The sequence below is a fragment of the Apodemus sylvaticus genome, chromosome 22 (genome assembly GCF_947179515.1).
Source record: "Apodemus sylvaticus chromosome 22, mApoSyl1.1, whole genome shotgun sequence".
In the NCBI taxonomy this organism is placed as follows: domain Eukaryota; kingdom Metazoa; phylum Chordata; class Mammalia; order Rodentia; family Muridae; genus Apodemus; species Apodemus sylvaticus.
In genome coordinates this window covers 31,137,734-31,156,271 of record NC_067493.1, presented here as the reverse complement: position 1 = coordinate 31,156,271, position 18,538 = coordinate 31,137,734, and the positions used below count along the sequence as shown (strand labels likewise).

At 45.3% G+C, this 18,538-nt stretch overlaps 1 protein-coding gene across 2 annotated transcripts in view; it reads right to left on the bottom strand.

Moving 5' to 3' along the window:
* LOC127672850 (NXPE family member 3-like) overlaps nucleotides 1-18,538 on the bottom strand; it is a 35,248-nt gene that overhangs the window by 11,901 nt on the left and 4,809 nt on the right. For both annotated transcript variants that reach the window (XM_052168244.1, XM_052168243.1), the window contains exons 2-3: nucleotides 2,526-3,268; nucleotides 1,759-1,841 (exon numbers count right to left, since the gene is read on the bottom strand). In XM_052168244.1, the coding sequence (XP_052024204.1) occupies nucleotides 1,759-1,841; nucleotides 2,526-3,268 (826 nt within the window). The remainder of the gene's footprint in view (nucleotides 1-1,758; nucleotides 1,842-2,525; nucleotides 3,269-18,538) is intronic.

Genomic DNA, 18,538 nt, shown 5'->3' with positions numbered 1-18,538 from the left:
CTGGAATAAATCCCATCTGAGGGCTGGAGAGATTGCTCAGTAGATTGTGCAATGGTGAGGACTTATGTTTGACCCCTAGGACATGTGCAAAAGCAGGATGTGGTATGCCTGAACCCCAGCACTTGGGAAGGTAGAGATGGAAAAACCTAGAGCATCACTGACCAGGCAGCTGAGCTAGACAGCAAACACCAGACTCAGGGAGAGACTTTGTTTTCTAAACCAAAAACGACCTTTATGTGTTCCAGTGTTTGCTGTTCCAGAGTTGGTGTGGCTCCTGGAGCCCTTCCTCCATCCTGGGGCTGACAGCTGTGGCCATAGATGACCCTTTCCTGGTAGGAGTGGTCACCCACGTGTGGAAACAACTCAAGTACTTCCCCGAGTGACCGTACATTTGGGGCTTAGCGGTGCTAGGGGTCAGGGCAGTTGAACTCTAGCCTGGGCGTTCTGAGTGGCTGGACACAGGCATCCCAAGTCACAGGGCTGAATACTTAGATCCTTGTGCCTGAGGCTCTAGACCCAACATGGCCTCCTCTAGGTACATTGTATCATGTTTATTCAGGGACAGCATGAAGGAACTGGTACATTCCACTCTGTGCCCAATGTCCTTTAGTGGCTGAGCAGATTTTCTACACAGATTTCTTTCTGATTACGTGTGTGTGGAGTGGGTTCATGTGGACTGTCAAGGACCCTCATTCCAGCTCTGTCTGCTGTTGGGGTGTCTGCTATAGATCCCCCTTTTCCCCCACCTCAGGTTCACCTTTGGGTTGGGAATAGGATGAATCCAGGCTCCCTTCCTTCTCTGAGGGAGGCATCAATGCCTTCAGCTCCTTCCTTTCTGAGGGATCATCCAGAGAGTGCCTGGCTAGTCAAGGCCTTGAGACACAGGTAAGCCACTATGCAAACACTGTGTTTGGAACCTCTCCAGGCAATAATGTGGACACTGGCCCTCCCATGCTTTCCGGCTGTGGCTGGAAAGAGCAGAATTAGCTGTTCCTTCCTGCTTGAGTCCTGCACACAATCTAACCAGCTACCCTCGAGCTGGCAGGTCCCCAATTTTTCCTGTTTTGATCACTCTCAGATAGCAAATCGCTGCCAGTTGAAACTGCTTTCCCTGCACATAATGTAACACAAAGTAAAATAAAATAAGATACCGAGCAAGTGGGGAGAATATCCTGACATCAGACTTGTATCGTATACTTCTGCACAGGAAAGTAAACACCACCCATATACCACACAAATACAGAGATACAGGCCCCATGCACACAAACAAACATAACACAACACAACACACACACACACACACACACACACACACACATATATATATATATATATATACACATATACACACACATAGAGAGAGAGAGAAAGACAGAGACAAAGAGACAGAGAGTCAAAGATAGATACAGGCATAGATTCACAGTTACACACATACCCATACACCACACACCCAGATGCACATAGACACACAATCACAAATGCACAGTCACATACATTACACACACACTTGCCCAAGTACACAGACAAAGAGAGAAAGAAACCCTGACACCCCTACACATGAATACACACAGAGAACAGAGACACACAGATTCCCACAGTGAGACACACACAGACACACATGTATGCACATACATGTACAAGTCTCAGATACACACCCAGAGATATACACAGGCAAGCACACACACATGCATACAAAAGCCCAGAGCCCATCTAAGCAGATACCCATCCCCCACCCCAACATGTCCCAGCCTGGCTCACCCAAGTTACTCATGATCCCCCCGGCTGCTGGTAGGACCAGGATTGGAGGTATGCCTGAAGGGAGTTTCTGGTCAGTCACATTCCTGAAGAAACACTGAGTGTGAGCATTGAGGGAGGTTGACCAGATGAAAATTAGATTTATCCTCTGCCTAATCCTAGGTCACTACAATAAAGTGGGCACACTACATGGGGTGGGTATAGTGGTTAGGACAAATATACAAGGAAAGGTCTTATCAGCTCACTAATAGTTAAAATAACAAAAGTCACATTTTTTTAATAATGTGTTCACTCTTTTATAATAAATGGATCGCCACAGCAAGTGGAGCCACTACAGTCTAGAAAGAATAATATTTTGTTACTGTTCTTACACACTCACTAGGGAATATAACACCCTCCTCCAACTCACCTCTTCCTACTCCACTCCTGCTTTTTTGACACAGGGTCTCATGTTCATTCACCTCAGGTAAAGGATGTCCTTGAACTCTTGACTTTTCTGCCCCATTAAAAGGTTACTCTAACACACAAGAAATTCAAGGTCACTTTGGGTTGTATGAATCTTTAAATAATGATTAATGATGGTGACAGTGATGATGACTACGACTACAAAGATGATCACGACCATGCTCTTGCTACCAAACAGGACAGACTGAGTTTAATACCTGGGCTCCACTTGGTGGACAGATAGAACTGAATTCCTCAAGTTGTCTTCTCACATATACATGCCTATGGTGAAGACTGGGACTCATTCAGGATTCTTGATTTCTTACCCAGCCAGCAGCGCTTCATCATGTGACGTGGTCACCTTCAGATAACTTCCACTTGAGTGACCCACTAGAGCACTGCAGGGCAAAGTAGGGGGTTGAGCACAGAACCAGATCTCCTCAGAAACCACATCCTTGTACTGGCAGGTAGGCCCTTTGGCTCCAGTTGACTGGGGGTCCACGTTACAGATGACAGTCTCTTGAGAGCCATCTGTTCCTTGGAAATACCCTCTGAAATCAACAGTGGCTCGTTTTCCTCTCCAGACTCTTTGCAGGACCCCAACTGCCTCGCTGGAGTGGATCAGCCGCACTTGCACCCGGGCCCAGCCAGCCCAGAGCAGGGGGAAGGACAAGAGGTAAGTGCCATTCTCCAGATCCTTCACCTCCCCTGGGACTCCTGCTCTCAATTCTGGGCCCAGCAGCTGTGCCCGAAAGAGATCTCCTCCGTGAGCCTTGGGCCTACCCCAGTGATCCCTAGCCACCAGGATGGCCTCTAGGTTACTTCCCAGAGTATAGTTGGCCTGGGCAGGACCCTTCAAGTGGTAGGTGGAGGTTCTGGGGCTGGTAGAATCCAAAAAGTGATCCCTGTGTCCACCAGTTAGGGGCCAGTATAGAAGGTTGGTCAGGTTAGGGAGTTCTTGAGGAAGAGAGTCCCAGTTGATAGACTCTGAGACATATTCAGTAGTAGGATGGGATCGTGGGAGCCATTGTAACATGAGCTCAGGCCAAGGCATCATGAAGCAGAACACCTGTGGGTAAAGAGAGAGGATTATGACAATGTGTTGTGTCTGTCCCATTTTCTTCCTTGAAGAAGGTGTCCTTATTGGCTGAGAAGCACCAACCCTTCCTGCCTGTGTATGGAGAGCTTTTTGGGGCCGCTTGGCAAGAATTTGACCCTGGGCCATGACAAGGAAGTAAGTTTAGGCAGGAATAAGATTTTGGGATAGAACAAAGAAGTAGGCTTCAGGCCAGAATGTGACTTTGGGCTAGAACTGGGAAATAGGCTTACATATCTTGGTCATCCTGATAAGCCCTTAGAAACAGCAATCACAGGACTTTGTTTATCCCCTTGCGTGTTCCTTAACTATTTGTGTTTGCCTTTCTTGTTCCTTAACCTATAAATTGTTACTTGTTACTTCATGTAATTAAAGTGGTATAAAAGCAGATTGGGAACAAATAATTTCGCCTTCAGCCTCAGAACTGACTGGGGTCATGCTACAGTGCTGTCTAATTGCCTTTTTCTTTTTAATTCTTGTTCTGCACCTGGAGTATGACTTGACTGACTGAGCTGACTCTGTCATCTGTGCCTGTTGTCCTTCATAAGCCTGGCATTTGAGCCACCACAATCTTTATGTGAAAGAAACGTCTCACAACTGGGGTTATTATGTTACTAGAATATCTGGAAATTCCCACTGGAATCACCCCATATTAACAGAGTAACTGCCCACCCCCCAGTGGTGTTCTGCTTTGCCTTTTTATTATTTTTTTGATAGATGTATATGAGTATTTTGCTTTCATCTATCTGTGTACCATATAAAAATCTGGTGCCCAAAGAGACCAGAACCTAACATTGAACTGAGGGACTCTGAGGGGTTTTTCCAGTCCCACAGCCTCCTTAAACCTTCCCCCTCCCACCTGGGGTCAAGGCTAAGGCAAGGTTCATTCTCTACCCACAAGATCATTCTTGAGTAGAAAATTCTCAGAATGATAATGACTGATAGTCACCTGACTCTCTGGAAAGTCATAGAATTCAAATGCATGTCATGCTTGCTAGCCAATAGATTTAAAGGTCAATATGCTTAACCAATAACTTTGAACTGTAACCTCACTGATATAATCTGTGCCACTAAAAAGTATAAAAACTGCTTGTAATAGCCATTTTGGGTCTCCTTAGTAATGTGCCTTGAGGGACTAGTTGAAGGTCAATCCGACCTTCTTGTTTTTGCATCTATCTGTGCCTCAGTGTCTCACGTGGGATGGGGGTGGGGCATCTTGAAGTAAGTACCACTGACAAAGGGTTGGTGATCTGAAACTCAAGGTACAAATGAGAAGTAATTGCTGAGACTCCAGTGACCTCACCCCTTCTTTGTTCCAAGAATTATCTGACCAACATGGGAAAGAATTCAGAGTCTTCCTAATTGTCTTAGTTAAGATGCCCTACAAGCCTTTGTAGCCCCACACCCTCCTTACAGCTTCTGGCTCCTGACTGGAGTAAAAGCTAGGCCGAATTCATTCTCCACCCATGGGACATTCTTGAGTAAGAATCCTCACAGAATGTGTTAACTGATAACCACATGGCCTCTGGAAAATCCCAGGCAGATCTAAAGATCAATAGTTAATAGATGTTAGCTAATGGGTTTAAACTTCAGCTTGACTGATGTAACCTGTGCCTCTAAAAAGCCTAAAACTGCCTATAATGTCCCTTCGTGGTCACCTCTCCTTCGTGGGTAGGATGACGCCAACTAGTCAGCTCATTAAACATCTTGCGTTTTGCATCAATTACTGCCTCCGTGTCTCCTTGAGAGGGGGTCTTCTTGAGCAAGGCTCTTCGAGTCTTACATTTGGTACATTGGCCAGGAATCCTCCCCTTCTCAAAGCTGGAGGAATCGCTTGAGCAGGTGTTGTGTTTGCTGTCTGCTTGTCTGCTCTCTCTGCTGGATGCCATGTTTTTTTTTTTGTTTTTTGTTTGTTTGTTTGTTTGTTTTTTTGTATTCTTTCCTTGTTTGCTTTGTTTGCAAATGTCTGAGTAACTTAGCAAATGTCTAAACCTGGCAAAGCGCAGTGGGCAGACATGCTATAAGGCCGTGACCAGCCGGGCAGTGGTGGCACACGCCTATAGTCCCAGCATTCTGGGAGGCAGGGGGGGTGAATTTCTGAGTTCAAGGCCAGCCTGGTCTACAGAGTGAGTTCCAGGATAGCCAGGGCTACACAGAGAAACCCTGTCTTGAAAAAATCAAAATCCAAAAAACCAAATAAATAAATAAATAAATAAATAAATAAATAAATAAAGGCTATAACCAGGGATAATCTCTGGGTACCTGAACCTCCCCTCCGGGGACCTGAAACTCCTCCGAAAAGTCTGAGATTACCAGTTGTGAGACCGTGGTCTGGAAGTCTTTCCATTTTGTTCCCTTTTTGTTTTGACTGTTTTTGTTCCTTTGTGTGTAACTTCTGACAGACATAGGACATACTGTTTCAACTCCTCTGACTTTAACCCGAAATCACTGGGGCGATGTCCATAGATGGAGCCATTATCTCTCAGTAGATGTCAGGAAGTCCAAGTGGACCACTCTCTGTTCTTCTCAGTGGCCCATGTTCGGGATCAGGTGGCCAGCTGAGGGTTCCTTTGTTTTGGTCCTTATCCATGCTGTCTGGAGGCAGGTTTTCAACCTGGGACCTCATGCCCACCCAGATCATATTTCTTACATTCTAGTCTGGGAAAGTCTAGTTATGGACCCTCCCAACTGGGTCCAACCCTGGTCAAATTCAACACTCCAACCCCTCTTCCACTACAGTTCTTGCCTTAAAGGATCCCCTTCCACCTAAGAAAGAGGTCCTTCAGGATTCGTTCACTTCTGACTTATTTCTCATGGACCCCCCCCCCCCACCTCCCTACCCTTCTTCTTTGAATCCACAGAGATCACCACTGGCCCCTTCAGCTCCATCTTTCTAGGCTGGTTCTGGACCAGCTATGGAGACCCAGAGTTGACAAGCTGTGCCCCTGGGCGCTGTAGTGACCCTTCCCCTCCAAGCATATGGGCTACCCAATGAAGATGGCAACCAAGTGCTTCAATACTGGCCGTTTGCAATGGCCAATCTTTACAATTGGAAATCTCGACATCCCCCTTTCTCTGAGAATCCTCAGGGACTCATTGACCTTCTAGAAGTTAGGACCATGGAGGAGACCAGCTGCTTACTTGTCAAAAAGAAATTGGACCCAGTGGTGGCAGGGTAGCCGGCTTGTCTGCGTATTGGGGTGGCTGTGGCCACAATAGTCAAAGATGCAGGTAAGCTAATACTTGGACAGGACGTGGTGGTGACCGCACCACATGCCTTGGAAAGTGTGGTGCAGCAGCTGCCTGACCATTGGCTTACTAACGCCTGAATGGCTCATTACCAAACCCTGTTGCTTAATTCTCACCAGGTAACTTTCTCCCCTACCCACCCACCCTCTGCGAGCCTAAACCTGGCTACGCTACTCCCAGACCTAGAACTCCAACCTCCTATCCATGACTGCCAACAGGTGCTAGCAGAAGCACATGGCTGGTGGAAAGATTTGTCAGATCAGCCTTTGACAGATGCAGAAGCGACCTGGTGTATGGATGGGAGTAGTTTCCTGGAAAATGGATAGAGAAGAACAGGGGCAGCTGTGGTGGATGGACAACGTAGCCTTTGGGCCCAGTCCCTCCCTGAGGAGACCTCTGCACAGAAGGCTGAGCTGATAGCTCTCACAAAACCTCAGAAGTGTTAGAGGGAAAATGGGCTAACATCTACACAGACAGCAGGTACGCCTTTGCCACTGCCCATGTACATGGGGAGATCTATCAACAGAGAGGCCTCCTCATGTCCAGAGGAAAAGAAACAAAAAATAAGACTGAAATCCCGGCTCTGTTAAAAGCTCTCCTCCTGGGCTGGAGAGATGGCTCAGTGGTTAAGATCATTGACTGCTCTTCCTAAGGTCTTGAGTTCAAATCCCAGCAACTACATGGTGGCTTACAACCATATGTAATGAGCTCTGATGCCCTCTTCTGGTATGCTCCCTTTATCCTGGCAGTCCAGACAGTACCAAGTAGAGATAAAGGACATGAACACACAGCAGAAAACCTCACCCTGATTCACCAAGACCCCAGCGACCAGTATGATACCGAGAAAAAGGCGTGGCTCAACTCTTGGGGGGGGGGCGGGGAAAGACTATCCTTACCGCAGAGGCAAGCCTGGCTTATGATTAAACAGATGCATCAATGGACTCATCTGGGGGCTGAGAAGTTAATACAAAAACTGTTTTAAAATCAAAGAATTTTGTCCCAGGACTGAATCTTCTAGCATGACAGATAGTCAATAACCGTGAGTCACGCCAGAATGTCAATGCATGTTGAACTAAGGTGGAGAAGGGTAAGAGACCTAGAGGAGACCGACTGGGAGCTTATCGGGAGGTAGACTTCACAGAAATAAGACCCGGGAGATAGGGATATAAATATCTGCTAGTTTTTGTGGATACCTTTTCAGGATAGGTTGAGGCTTTTCCCACAAAAAAAAAAAAAAAGAGAGAGAGAGAGAGAGAGAGAGAGAGAGAGAGAGAGAGAGAGAGAGAGAGAGATGGCAATGGTGGTGGCTAAGAAGATATCCTGGAAGAAATCTTCCCCAGGTTTGGGACACCTAAGTTTATTGGGTCAGATAACAAGCCCTCTTTTGTAGCCCAGGTAAGTCATAAATTAGCTAGATTCCTGGGGACCAATTGGAAACTCCATTGTGCTTACTTACCATCCCCAAAGTTCAGGAGAAGTAGAAAGGATGAACAGAACTATAAAAGAGACCTTGACTAAATTAGCCTTGGAGACTGGCGCGGACTGGGTGGCGCTCCTTCTCCTTGACCTGTTCTGAGCCAGGAACACACCTTTCTGATTTAAATTAACTCCTTTTGAAATACTATGTGGGACTCCTGCCCCTCTTACTCTGATGGGAGGGGTCCCTGAGGTCACCTGCCATGATGACAATGATTTATATGCCAGGCTCAAGGCCCTGAAGACCATCCGGTGAGAAGTCTGTGCACCACTGGCAGCGGCATACGCTCCCTCTACCCCTGAGGCTGCACACACTTTCCAAGTTGGAGACCTGGTGTATATGAGACGACATCAGACACAGACCTTGGAACCCAGGTGGAAAGGCCCCTACTTAGTCCTGCTCACCACCCCAACCACCATAAATATAAAAGGAATTGCTGCCTGGATTCCTGTGTCACATGTGAGGCCCACCATGACCAGCGACTCTTCAGGTTGGAGAATAAAAAGACAGGACACTCTCTCAAGATTAAAATCTCCAGAGTGAAAGAAGTCCAGGATGCTGATGCTTGTCAGGACACTCCTGACTGTGATACTGACCCAAATGAGAGGTGGTCTTGACCAGCCCCGTTGATAGACACCAGGTTCTGATTTCACTATATGGTAATCCCTGTGGCTGCCAAGGTAGTACCTGACCCCCTCCTCCACGGTATATGAGGTCCATTGGGGGAAGATTGCATACCTGAGCTCTCAGAGTTCCTCCACTGGGGGCTGCAACAATCCAGGGTGTGTGTTCTCAAGCCAAAGCCCCTGCCTAAGCCTCCAGATGGCAGAGGCCCTGCAGAATGCTCATTTGTAGATCAGATGAATGTGACCTGTTATATATCTTTCACTGAACGTACTGGGGATGGGGTACCTTATTTTACAGCAGTTCTCCATGCTACCTACACAGGTTCTTTTGCGGGGGATTGGTCAGTTATCCCCCAAGTGCTAGGAACAAGTCAAAATATGCTAGAGCCAACTGTTTGGCCCCTATCGGCAAACAAGCCTGTTGGCCCCAGGAGGCACCAATACATGCATCAGACAGGGGCCCTAATGACCAGGTTAGGACTCTAGAGACACAAGAACAAGTTCAGGAGCAGATTGATAGTCTTTTGCCTCGACTTCATTATCACCCACTCTGACTACCAAAGTCTATGGGTATCGATAAAGATCCTCAGACTTTTGAAATATTGAGGGCCACGCATGCTGTTCTTAACTCCACCAACCCCTTGTTGGCTGATGAATGTTGGCTATGCCTTGCCATGGGGGTCACCTGGCCCCTAGTGGTGCCCCTGCCAAGTGCCTCTGATTTACACATTCTAGAGGATAAAGAATGCAGCCATGCGAAACCTTTTAAGGCACAACCCACTGGGTTTGGCAACACAACTTGTTTCTTCAACCATTTAAAAAAATATTTTGATGTGGATCTAGGTTTAGTCATATTTGCTTCTTGTAGCCAAATGATTAATGCTTCTGGGGCAGGATGCCTGGGAAGGAGAAGGGTTTTTGTGTGTGGAGAGAATGTGGCCTGCCCCTCCCTTCCTTCTAATTGGACTGGATTGTGTGTTCCTACTATGCTTTTACCAGATGTAGAAATCCTCCCCGGAGACCAGTCTATCTCACTTCCCAGTTTTGATACCGTCACATAAAAGAGCATTGCAATTCATTCCCCTCCTCATTGGGCTAGGGATAACTGGAGCAGTTGCCACAGGCTCAGCAGGTTTAGGAGTATCAGTAGATTCTTACACTAACCTTTCCCGAAAATTAATTGATGGTGTTAAAATGGTATTTCAGTCCATTAAGGACTTACGGGATCAGGTAGACTCATTGGCCGAAATAGGCCTCCAAAATAAACATGGATTGGACCTCCTGACTGCTGACAAGGGGTGGGGCATATACATAGTCCTACAGGAGAAATGTTGTTTCTATACCAATAAGTCTGGGACAGTCAGAGACAGAATCCAGAAACATCAAGAAGAATTAGAAAAAAGGTACCAAGAGCTTTTTAACAACCCTATGTGGAGTGCCTAGAATGGAAATTTGCCTTATCTTCTCCCGTTCCTTGGTCCACTTCTCAGTCTACTCTTAATACTTTCTGTAGGAGCTATATTCTTTAATAAGTTAATTGCCTTCATTAGAGGACATATTAGTGCGTACAGATTATGGTAATCAGGCAGCAGTATCCACAGCTAGACCAAGAAGGTGACTTCTAATTTTAAGATTAAAATAGATGGCCAAAGAAAAGGAAGAAATAAGAAATAATGGCTGTGGCTCCAGCGACCTCTCCCCTTCTTTGTTCCAAGAATTATCTGACCAACATAGGAAAGAATTCAGAGTCTTCATAATTGTCTTAGTTAAGATGCCCTACAAGCCTTTTTAGCCCCACACCCTCTTTGCAGCTTCTGGCTCTTGCCCAGAGTAAAACATAGCCTGAATTCTGTTCTCCACCCATGGGACATTATTGAGTAAGAATCCTCACAGAATGTGTTAACTGATAACCACATGGCCTCTGGAAAATCCCAGGCAGATCTAAAGATCAATAGTCACTAGACGTTAGCTAATAGGTTTAAACTTCAGCTTGACTGATGTAACCTGTGCCTCTAAAAAGTATAAAACTGCCCATAATGTCCCTTTGTGGTCACCTCTCCTTCGTGGGTAGGATGACCTCAACTAGTCAGCTCATTAAACATCTTGGCTTTTGCATCGATTACTGCCTCCGTGTCTCCTTGAGAGGGGGTCTTCTTGAGGAAGGCTCTTTGAGTCTTAAACAAATGATTGTGACCCTCCCTATGGGTGAGGAGATACTCCCCAGGTTCTCTATAAGTGCAACCAATGCTCTTAACCACTGAGCCATTTGTCCAGCATTGAAGCCTGTTGGTTTTTTATTTTCATTTTAAACAGTGTGTGTGTTCCCAATTGTCCACATGTGAAGGTCCAGGGACAATTTGTAGGGTCATTTCTCTTCTTCATCCATGTCCAGGGGATCAAATTCAGGTCATCAGGTTTGGTAACTAGCTCCCTCACATGCTGAGCCACCATGCTGATCCCATTGTTGACATTGTCTGATATACTGGAGAACAGTAGCATAGATGATTACAGACTCTGCAGACCCAAGATCTTAAAAATATAAACTGGCAGTGGAGAGAGAGAACCAAGAGGAATCACACCAAGTACATTGGTATATCACCAAGATTTGAGGGTAGGTAGAACTTAAAAATGGGGATAAGGAGGCCAGTAAATAGATTCTGTGAAGGTTTATGTGAATACTATGTTCATGGACATGCATAGTATACAATATATGCATATAAATGCTACTTAACTTACCTATATATGAATACAGTGAGGATCGACATCCAAATTACTTCTATGTGTGTTTGTGAATTACACACTGATTATAACATCTATAAATATGGGATAAGGCCAGGTATGGAATGTTTATAGTCCCAGACTTCAGTAGGTGGTAGCAGGAAATTCAGTAGTTTCGGGTCACTTTTGGGTAACTTGAAGGCAGAGTTCCCGGGGGAGTAGAGCACGGCCTGAATGGATGAATTCCTGAGTGAATGTGTGCTATTGACCTGGATAAAGCTATGTAAAGGACCCAAATGCCTCAGACCCATGGGAAATTGGAAAAGCCTTCCCCAAGATAGCCTCAAGGAAATGGCAAAGCCTTCCCTAGTGGTCTGAGAGTGAATGTTGACCACCAAGAACAGCATCAGCAGTGAAGTGGAGTTCACCAGAACCTGGATGCTACAGAGGGCAGAGATGGAGAAGTGACCCAAGTCCTTTGGAAAATGCCAGAAGCTCATGCGTGGACACCAGACACTAGAACAGGAAGCTGTAAAGTTGAAGTTGCCTTGGCGACCCCAAGATGTAGAGATGCCAGAGCCAAGTAATACATGCCAAGGAAAGCTGCTAAGAGGAAGTGGAGCAGCCAAGGAGACAGGATTCTGTTGCAGTCCACAATGCTGAAAGGAGTTGGAGATCTGAAGAACACTTTGACTTCAGACATGGAAACGCAGAGTTTAGAGTTTGCCCAGCCGGGCTTTGATCTTGCTTTGGTTCTGTATTTTCTCACTGTGACATTTTGGAATGGCAATGTATATCCTGTGATGTTGAAAGTATGTGATCTGTTTTTTTTTTTATTTTGACATTATAGGGGAATATAGTTAAGTAATTCATGAACCTCAGATGAGACTTTGAACTTTGGACTTTTATCATTGTTGAGACTGCTATAGACTATGGGAACTAAGTGTAGTTTGTATTATGCTCTGGTTAGTTATGGGCACCATACATTCATGTGCCTGAACAAGCCTGTGGGGCAGGAAGTGGGATTTGCTGGTTGAATATGCTTGGCCCATGGGAAATGGCACTCTCAGGAGATGTGGCCTTGTGGGAAGAAGTGTCCCACTGTGTATGTGGGCTTTGAGTTCTCCTATGCTTAAGCTCTGCCCAGGGCAGAGGAGTCACTGCTCCTGTCTGCTTTTAGATCAAGATGTAGAAGTCTTAGCTCTCTGGCACCAAGCCAGCCTGCAGGATGCTGTGCTTCCCCTGTGATGATAATGGACTGGACCTCTGAAACTGTAAGCAGCACCAATTCAATGATTGCCTTTGTAAGAGTTGCTTTGGTCATGGAGTCTCTTCACAGCAATAAAACCCAAACCCACCCACACACACACACACACACACACACACACACCATCCCGCATCCCATATAATTACACACCATTCCCCCCCCCACACACACACACACAAAAGTCTGTAGAGCACATCTCTCACTTAAACTACAATACATGATGACAATTTATAAAGTCTTATAAAAAAAATCTGTAGTCATGGAAGTAAGAGATAGATTCATGACTGAAAACCACATACTACTCTTGCAGAGGACCAGACTTCAGTTCCCAGTTCCTGTAACAGAGCCCCAGACTTCAGCACAACTGACTCCATGAAAGAAATGTTATTCAGGACGAAAAACTCAATACACCTGCCAAAAATAAAAACGAGTTCCTGATCCAGCAAAGTCCATAGTTGTGCCCTTCTCCCAGCCTTGAGAGGGCTAAATCAGACCTTGCTTGCCACAGTCGCCAAGCCCATCTAGGGTGGAGTCTCCACACCTAGGTGAAGTCTATTTTGTTCTGCCACATCTGTAGCTTCCTTCAAGAAGCCACTACCTGCTGGGCAACTGAGCTTGTTTTGCTGACAAGATCCTGGCAAAATGGGGATGGGCTTCCCCCCTATATGGTCCTTGATCAGAATCTTTGTTTTGGCTTCCTTATTTATCTTGCCTGTCCATTCTCTTTCAGCCCCAGCTCTCTTTCCAGGCATAGCCAAGTTGACCAAAGCTGCTGAACAGTTATATAGTTATGGATAAATCTCTTAAATGATATCACTTTCAGGCTTCTGTAGTTCTGCTGTTGGCTAACTGTTCTTCTTAACTGAAGTGTGCCAACCCTGGAATGGTTTGATGCCTAAAAGTTCACCCTGAGAAAGACTCTGCTACACTGGGATCCCAAGCACCTAGAATAGTCACTGACCTCCTAATAAAGAATTTCTATTGGCTTAAGCCTAGGTCCAAGCAATCTTCCGTGCTGAATACCACACGTCATTTCTGGAAGCCCCAGCAAGACCCCAGAGACGAGACCTTGAGACACTGTGGAGGTCAGAGCTCCTTGGAACAAGGAAGATTGCAGAGGTCAGGGGACTCCTGTTGTACAACCTGAGATATTCAAGTCCCCAGGGCTCCCTTTGATCAATCACTGTCTAACTCTTCAGAGGGGTCTGACATCTCTTCCCCAAAAGTAAATAAACTAGAAAGTGGCCTGGGCTGTCACCTCTGGAGATAAGTCTGGTTAAAGGGCCTTCTATTTAGACACATAAGAGAGGTTGGACATAGCTGCTCCTCTAGTATCTGGGATCCCTATGAGACAGGACTGAATCCCTCTGTCTGTTCAAGGGTATGGATATGCGGTGACCACCCCTGGTTCTTGTTCTCTCTCTCTCTCTCTCTCTCTCTCTCTCTCTCTCTCTCTCTCTCTCTCTCTCTCTGTGTGTGTGTGTGTGTGTGTGCATGTGTGCCTGTCTGTCTGTCTATCTGTCTGTCTGTCTGTCTGTCTGTGTGCTCTTATGTGTTTCTGTCAGTTTTGTTTCCCTATGTTGAGCAGGGACTTTCTCTGATGTGAGACTCTCCACTCACTAGGCTTAAGACCTGTGCCCTGTCCTGTGGAGGATCCAAATCACTTTCACTCTGTCAGGTTACCCAGAGAAACTTAAAACACCTCTACCTGCCCAGTCTGAGAGCAGGAGCACTTGCTTGTTGTGTTGATTGACTCCTGCTCAACTGTCAGGGTTGGTCCCTGTGTGGAAGTGGGCCTCTCCTCCAGGGCCCCCTGCCATCTAAGGAGAATGTACACAGGGATGGGGGAAATAGTTAATTCCAGTGAGCATTCCCTTTGCCCCATGCCTGCTCTAAGCAGACCCAGGGAAGGAGATTCAACCAATGAAACATACAACCCAGCATTTTCTGAAAAAATTTTTTAAAAAACTTACCCCTGGGCTGGCATGGAATCTGTGCCAGCCAATGCAGCCAAGACACAGCACATCTCTTCGGTCTAACTCTGAACAAGGAGACTTTAAACAATTTAGCTAGTTCCTTTGTAAAGCATTAAAGATAGCTACTAAGAAAGAGTTTCAGTCCTAAATATTAGAAAAAAGTTATAAAAGTCTAAACATTTTCAAGGTATAAGTGAGCCCTAATTACTGGAGGTAGTTTAAAATGTTTTCCTGAGAACTGATTGGGACAAGATCTTTAACATAAAATGAAAGCTACTTTTGCCTTCTTTGTTGATGACACACAGACTTACAGATATTCATCGCCACGGAAATGGCCTGTGACATTCTATCTAAACATTTGTACCCTGTAGTCACAGGATGGTCCATCTGTCTAAGAGCTATAGTGGCTACTGCTAGGGTAATGAACAAAAAAAAAAAAAACGCAAACAAGTTACTCTGGGTCAAGAAGTTATACCCACAGCATGGCACAGTTGAGGCCCTCCTTTGTAGAGCATGAAAACACTGGTGATGTAATGATTGTGTGACCCAGTACCATACCCTATTCCTGGCCCACCTTCAAGTTCTATTTGACGAACTCACTGCCCTTGATCAAATCAGCTGCCCTCTTTCTGATGACACAGTGCTCAGCCATGAGTATCAGGACATAAAAGATGAAAGATAGACTTGATGCTACTCTCAGATGGAGAAAAGGAAAGTCCCCCACCACATACCCAAACTCTTAGTTGATGTGCTTTTTTTACTCAGATTACAATCTATAGAGAAAGGGGGCTTCTCATTATTGCTAGGGAAAGGATATTAGAAAGTCTTGGCCCTCTAGAGGATATTTGGCCTCTTTTACAAATTGCTGTCCTCCACATTACAAATAGAGTGCCACAGTCCACCTGTCACCACCCTCAAGCCTTGACTGTAAGCCGAGGAAGACAGACAGAGGCAAAGTATTAACTAGAGAGTCTACAGACAGCAACATGTATCCACCTCGACCTTTGCCTGCTGATTCCCACTTCACATGTATAGTTTATGGAGTAAAGGGAAGGTGTAGCAATTATCTTTGAGATAGAAGGAAAGAGTTTACAATTCTATGTATGCCATGTGGCTGGGTTCCCAGGTTACCAGAAACAAGGGAGTTTCCATTGCAAAAATAGGGTTTATAAAACTGAGGCTTCATGGGAAAAAAAACCATTAAAAAATTCTGGCCTTGGGAGACAGGAAAAAACCTGTGCTGCAGGAAGGGACCCTGGGGATAGAGTTAATCATCTCCAAAAATCAAGCAAAATCAGTCAAGATTGCTGGTTATGCTGAGACACCCCTTACCTGTACTGCATAGGGACAGAAACTAACCAGACTGTTACCCATTGACTATCGAAACTCCCTTTGACTGGGGACAGCCCAACCTAACATTAGAGGTTGTACAAGGTGCTGAAACTTACCTAATATCACAAACTTTTAGCCTAGGCATTCCCCCCTCATTCTGATGCCTGCTATTCTGCCTCATGGGTTAGTTCATATGGATAACAAGAGTATTACTGGGCCCTGAGACTGCTAGGTGGACATGTACCGGGTGAATGAATGAGCCTCTTCTGATGCTTTCCAGACTAAGTACACAGGTTGATCAGGACCCAGAGCACTAAAAGTTTCCATTTTGAGTTAAAACAACAGTTAGAGTCTCTTGCAGAAATGGTTCTATATAACTGGAGAGGCTTAGACTTCTTATGAGATAAAGAAAACTATGTCTGACTTTAGAAGAAACCTGTTGTTTCTATGCTAATTTATCATGAGTAACTAGAATAATTCTTGGCACTGTTTGGGGAATATTGGTACCAGTCTCTGTTCTCTAGGTCCCTGGCTAACTACTCTGCTGTCAGCACTGGCTGTGTCCTTAAATTTCATTCTGACTGGATTAGCAGTGAGGCCCTGTTAATCCAGCTAGGCCCTGCATCTTTTTTTTTTAATTTCTTTTTTTTAATATTTTTATTTTCTATATTCTTTGTTTACATTCCAAATGATTTCCCCTTTCCCGGATCCCCCCTCCCCATATGTCCCACAAACCTTCTTCTTTCTCTCCATCCCTTCTCCAATCACCTCCCTCCTTTTTCTCTGTCCTTATATTCCCTTCCCATGCTAGATCAATTCTTTCCAGGATCAGGACCCTCTCCATACTTCTTCATGGGAGTCATTTGTTATGCAATTTGTGCCTTAGGTATTCAGAGCTTCTGGGCTAATTAATGTCCACTTCTCAGAGATTGCATTCCATGTGTATTCTTTTGTGATTGGGTTACCTCACTTAGGATGATATTTTCCAGATCAAACCATTTGCCTAAAAATTTTGTGAATTCATTGTTTCTAATTGCTGAGTAGTATTCCATTGTGTAAATATACCACATTTTCTGTATCCATTCCTCCTTTGAGGGGCATCTGGGTTCTTTTCAGCTTCTGGCTATTATAAATAAGGCTGCTATGAACATAATGGAGCATGTGTCTTTATTGCATGCCGGGGAATCCTTTGGGTATATGCCCAGGAGAGGTATAGCAGGGTCCTCTGGAAGTTTTATGTCCAGTTTTCTAGGCCCTGCATCTTAAACTAAAATAGAATGAGTTCATGATTTGACTCATTTACTAAGACAAGTCAGGAATACTGGGCCCCAGATGTTAGTAGCTGCCAGACCTTAGCACAACTCTATGTGGAAATGCCGTTCTAGGTATAAAACTCAGCACAGAGCTTCCAAAATTACTGCAAAGGCCTAATCCATCCAAATTGATATAGTTCTGGGAAAGTCAAAATATACTAACCTTGCTTTTTTAACTTTTGTGGTTCTGCGTCTGGCTATTTTTTGTTAACTGAAGAATGTCGACTCAGAATATTGTTTTTATGCCTATAAACTCATCCCGAGTAAGATTCCATTCTACACTAGGATCCTGAATACCCAGTGTAGTTGCTGGCCTGCTAATGAAGACTATATATTGGCTTAAACCCATGTCTAATCAGTCTTCTCTGATGAGTACCCTATATCAGTACATGAACGAATTCCCTATAACTCCAGCACCAAGGGATCTGACATCCTCTTCTTAACTCTGTGAGCACCTGCAGTCATGTACACACACACACACATACACACACACACACACACACACACACACACACACAGAGTGGTAGCTGAGTTGATCAACCCACCAGCTCTCCTATACCCACTCTACCCTCTCCAGCACTGCCCAGGCAAGCTTACCCAATGTCAACGCTCCAGTGGGCAAAGGATGGAGTCAGCTTTTTTATTGTCATGCCCTCAGGCTGGCTCGCCTGAACCAATGCGCTGCCCACGCAAGGTCCAGTGCCAGATCTCCTGAGTGCCACAGCCAGGGAGGGGTGAGGCAGCCTTCCCACCTGCCTGTGGCAGCAGGAGTCTGTTCTCTCTTTTTCACATGTATTTATTTGTGTGCATGTATGTATATGCACATGTTTCATGGCACATGTGTCAAACTCTGATGACAGCTTTTGAGAGGTGGTTCCCTCCTTCCACCATGTGAGGCTCGAGAGACTGGACTCAGGTTGTCAAGTCTGGCAGGAATCACCTTCACCCACTGAGCCACCTCAGCAGGCCTCAGGAATTGTTGTTGTTGTTTGGTTTGTTTCTGTGAGAAAAGTCTCACTATGTAACATTACCTGGCATGGAACTAGACCAGGCTAGTCTCAAATTCACAGAGTCTCTCCTGCTCTGTCTCCTAATTGCTCTGATTAAAGGTGTGTATCCCTATCCATAAACATCTCTACTGTTTTTCAGATTTTTGTTTGTTTGTTTGGTTGGTTGGGTTGTTTGTTTGTTTGTTTTTTGAGACAGTGTTTCTCTGTGTAGCCCTGGCTGTCCTGGAATTCTCTGTAGACCAGGCTGGCCTCAAACTCAGAAATCTACCTGCTCT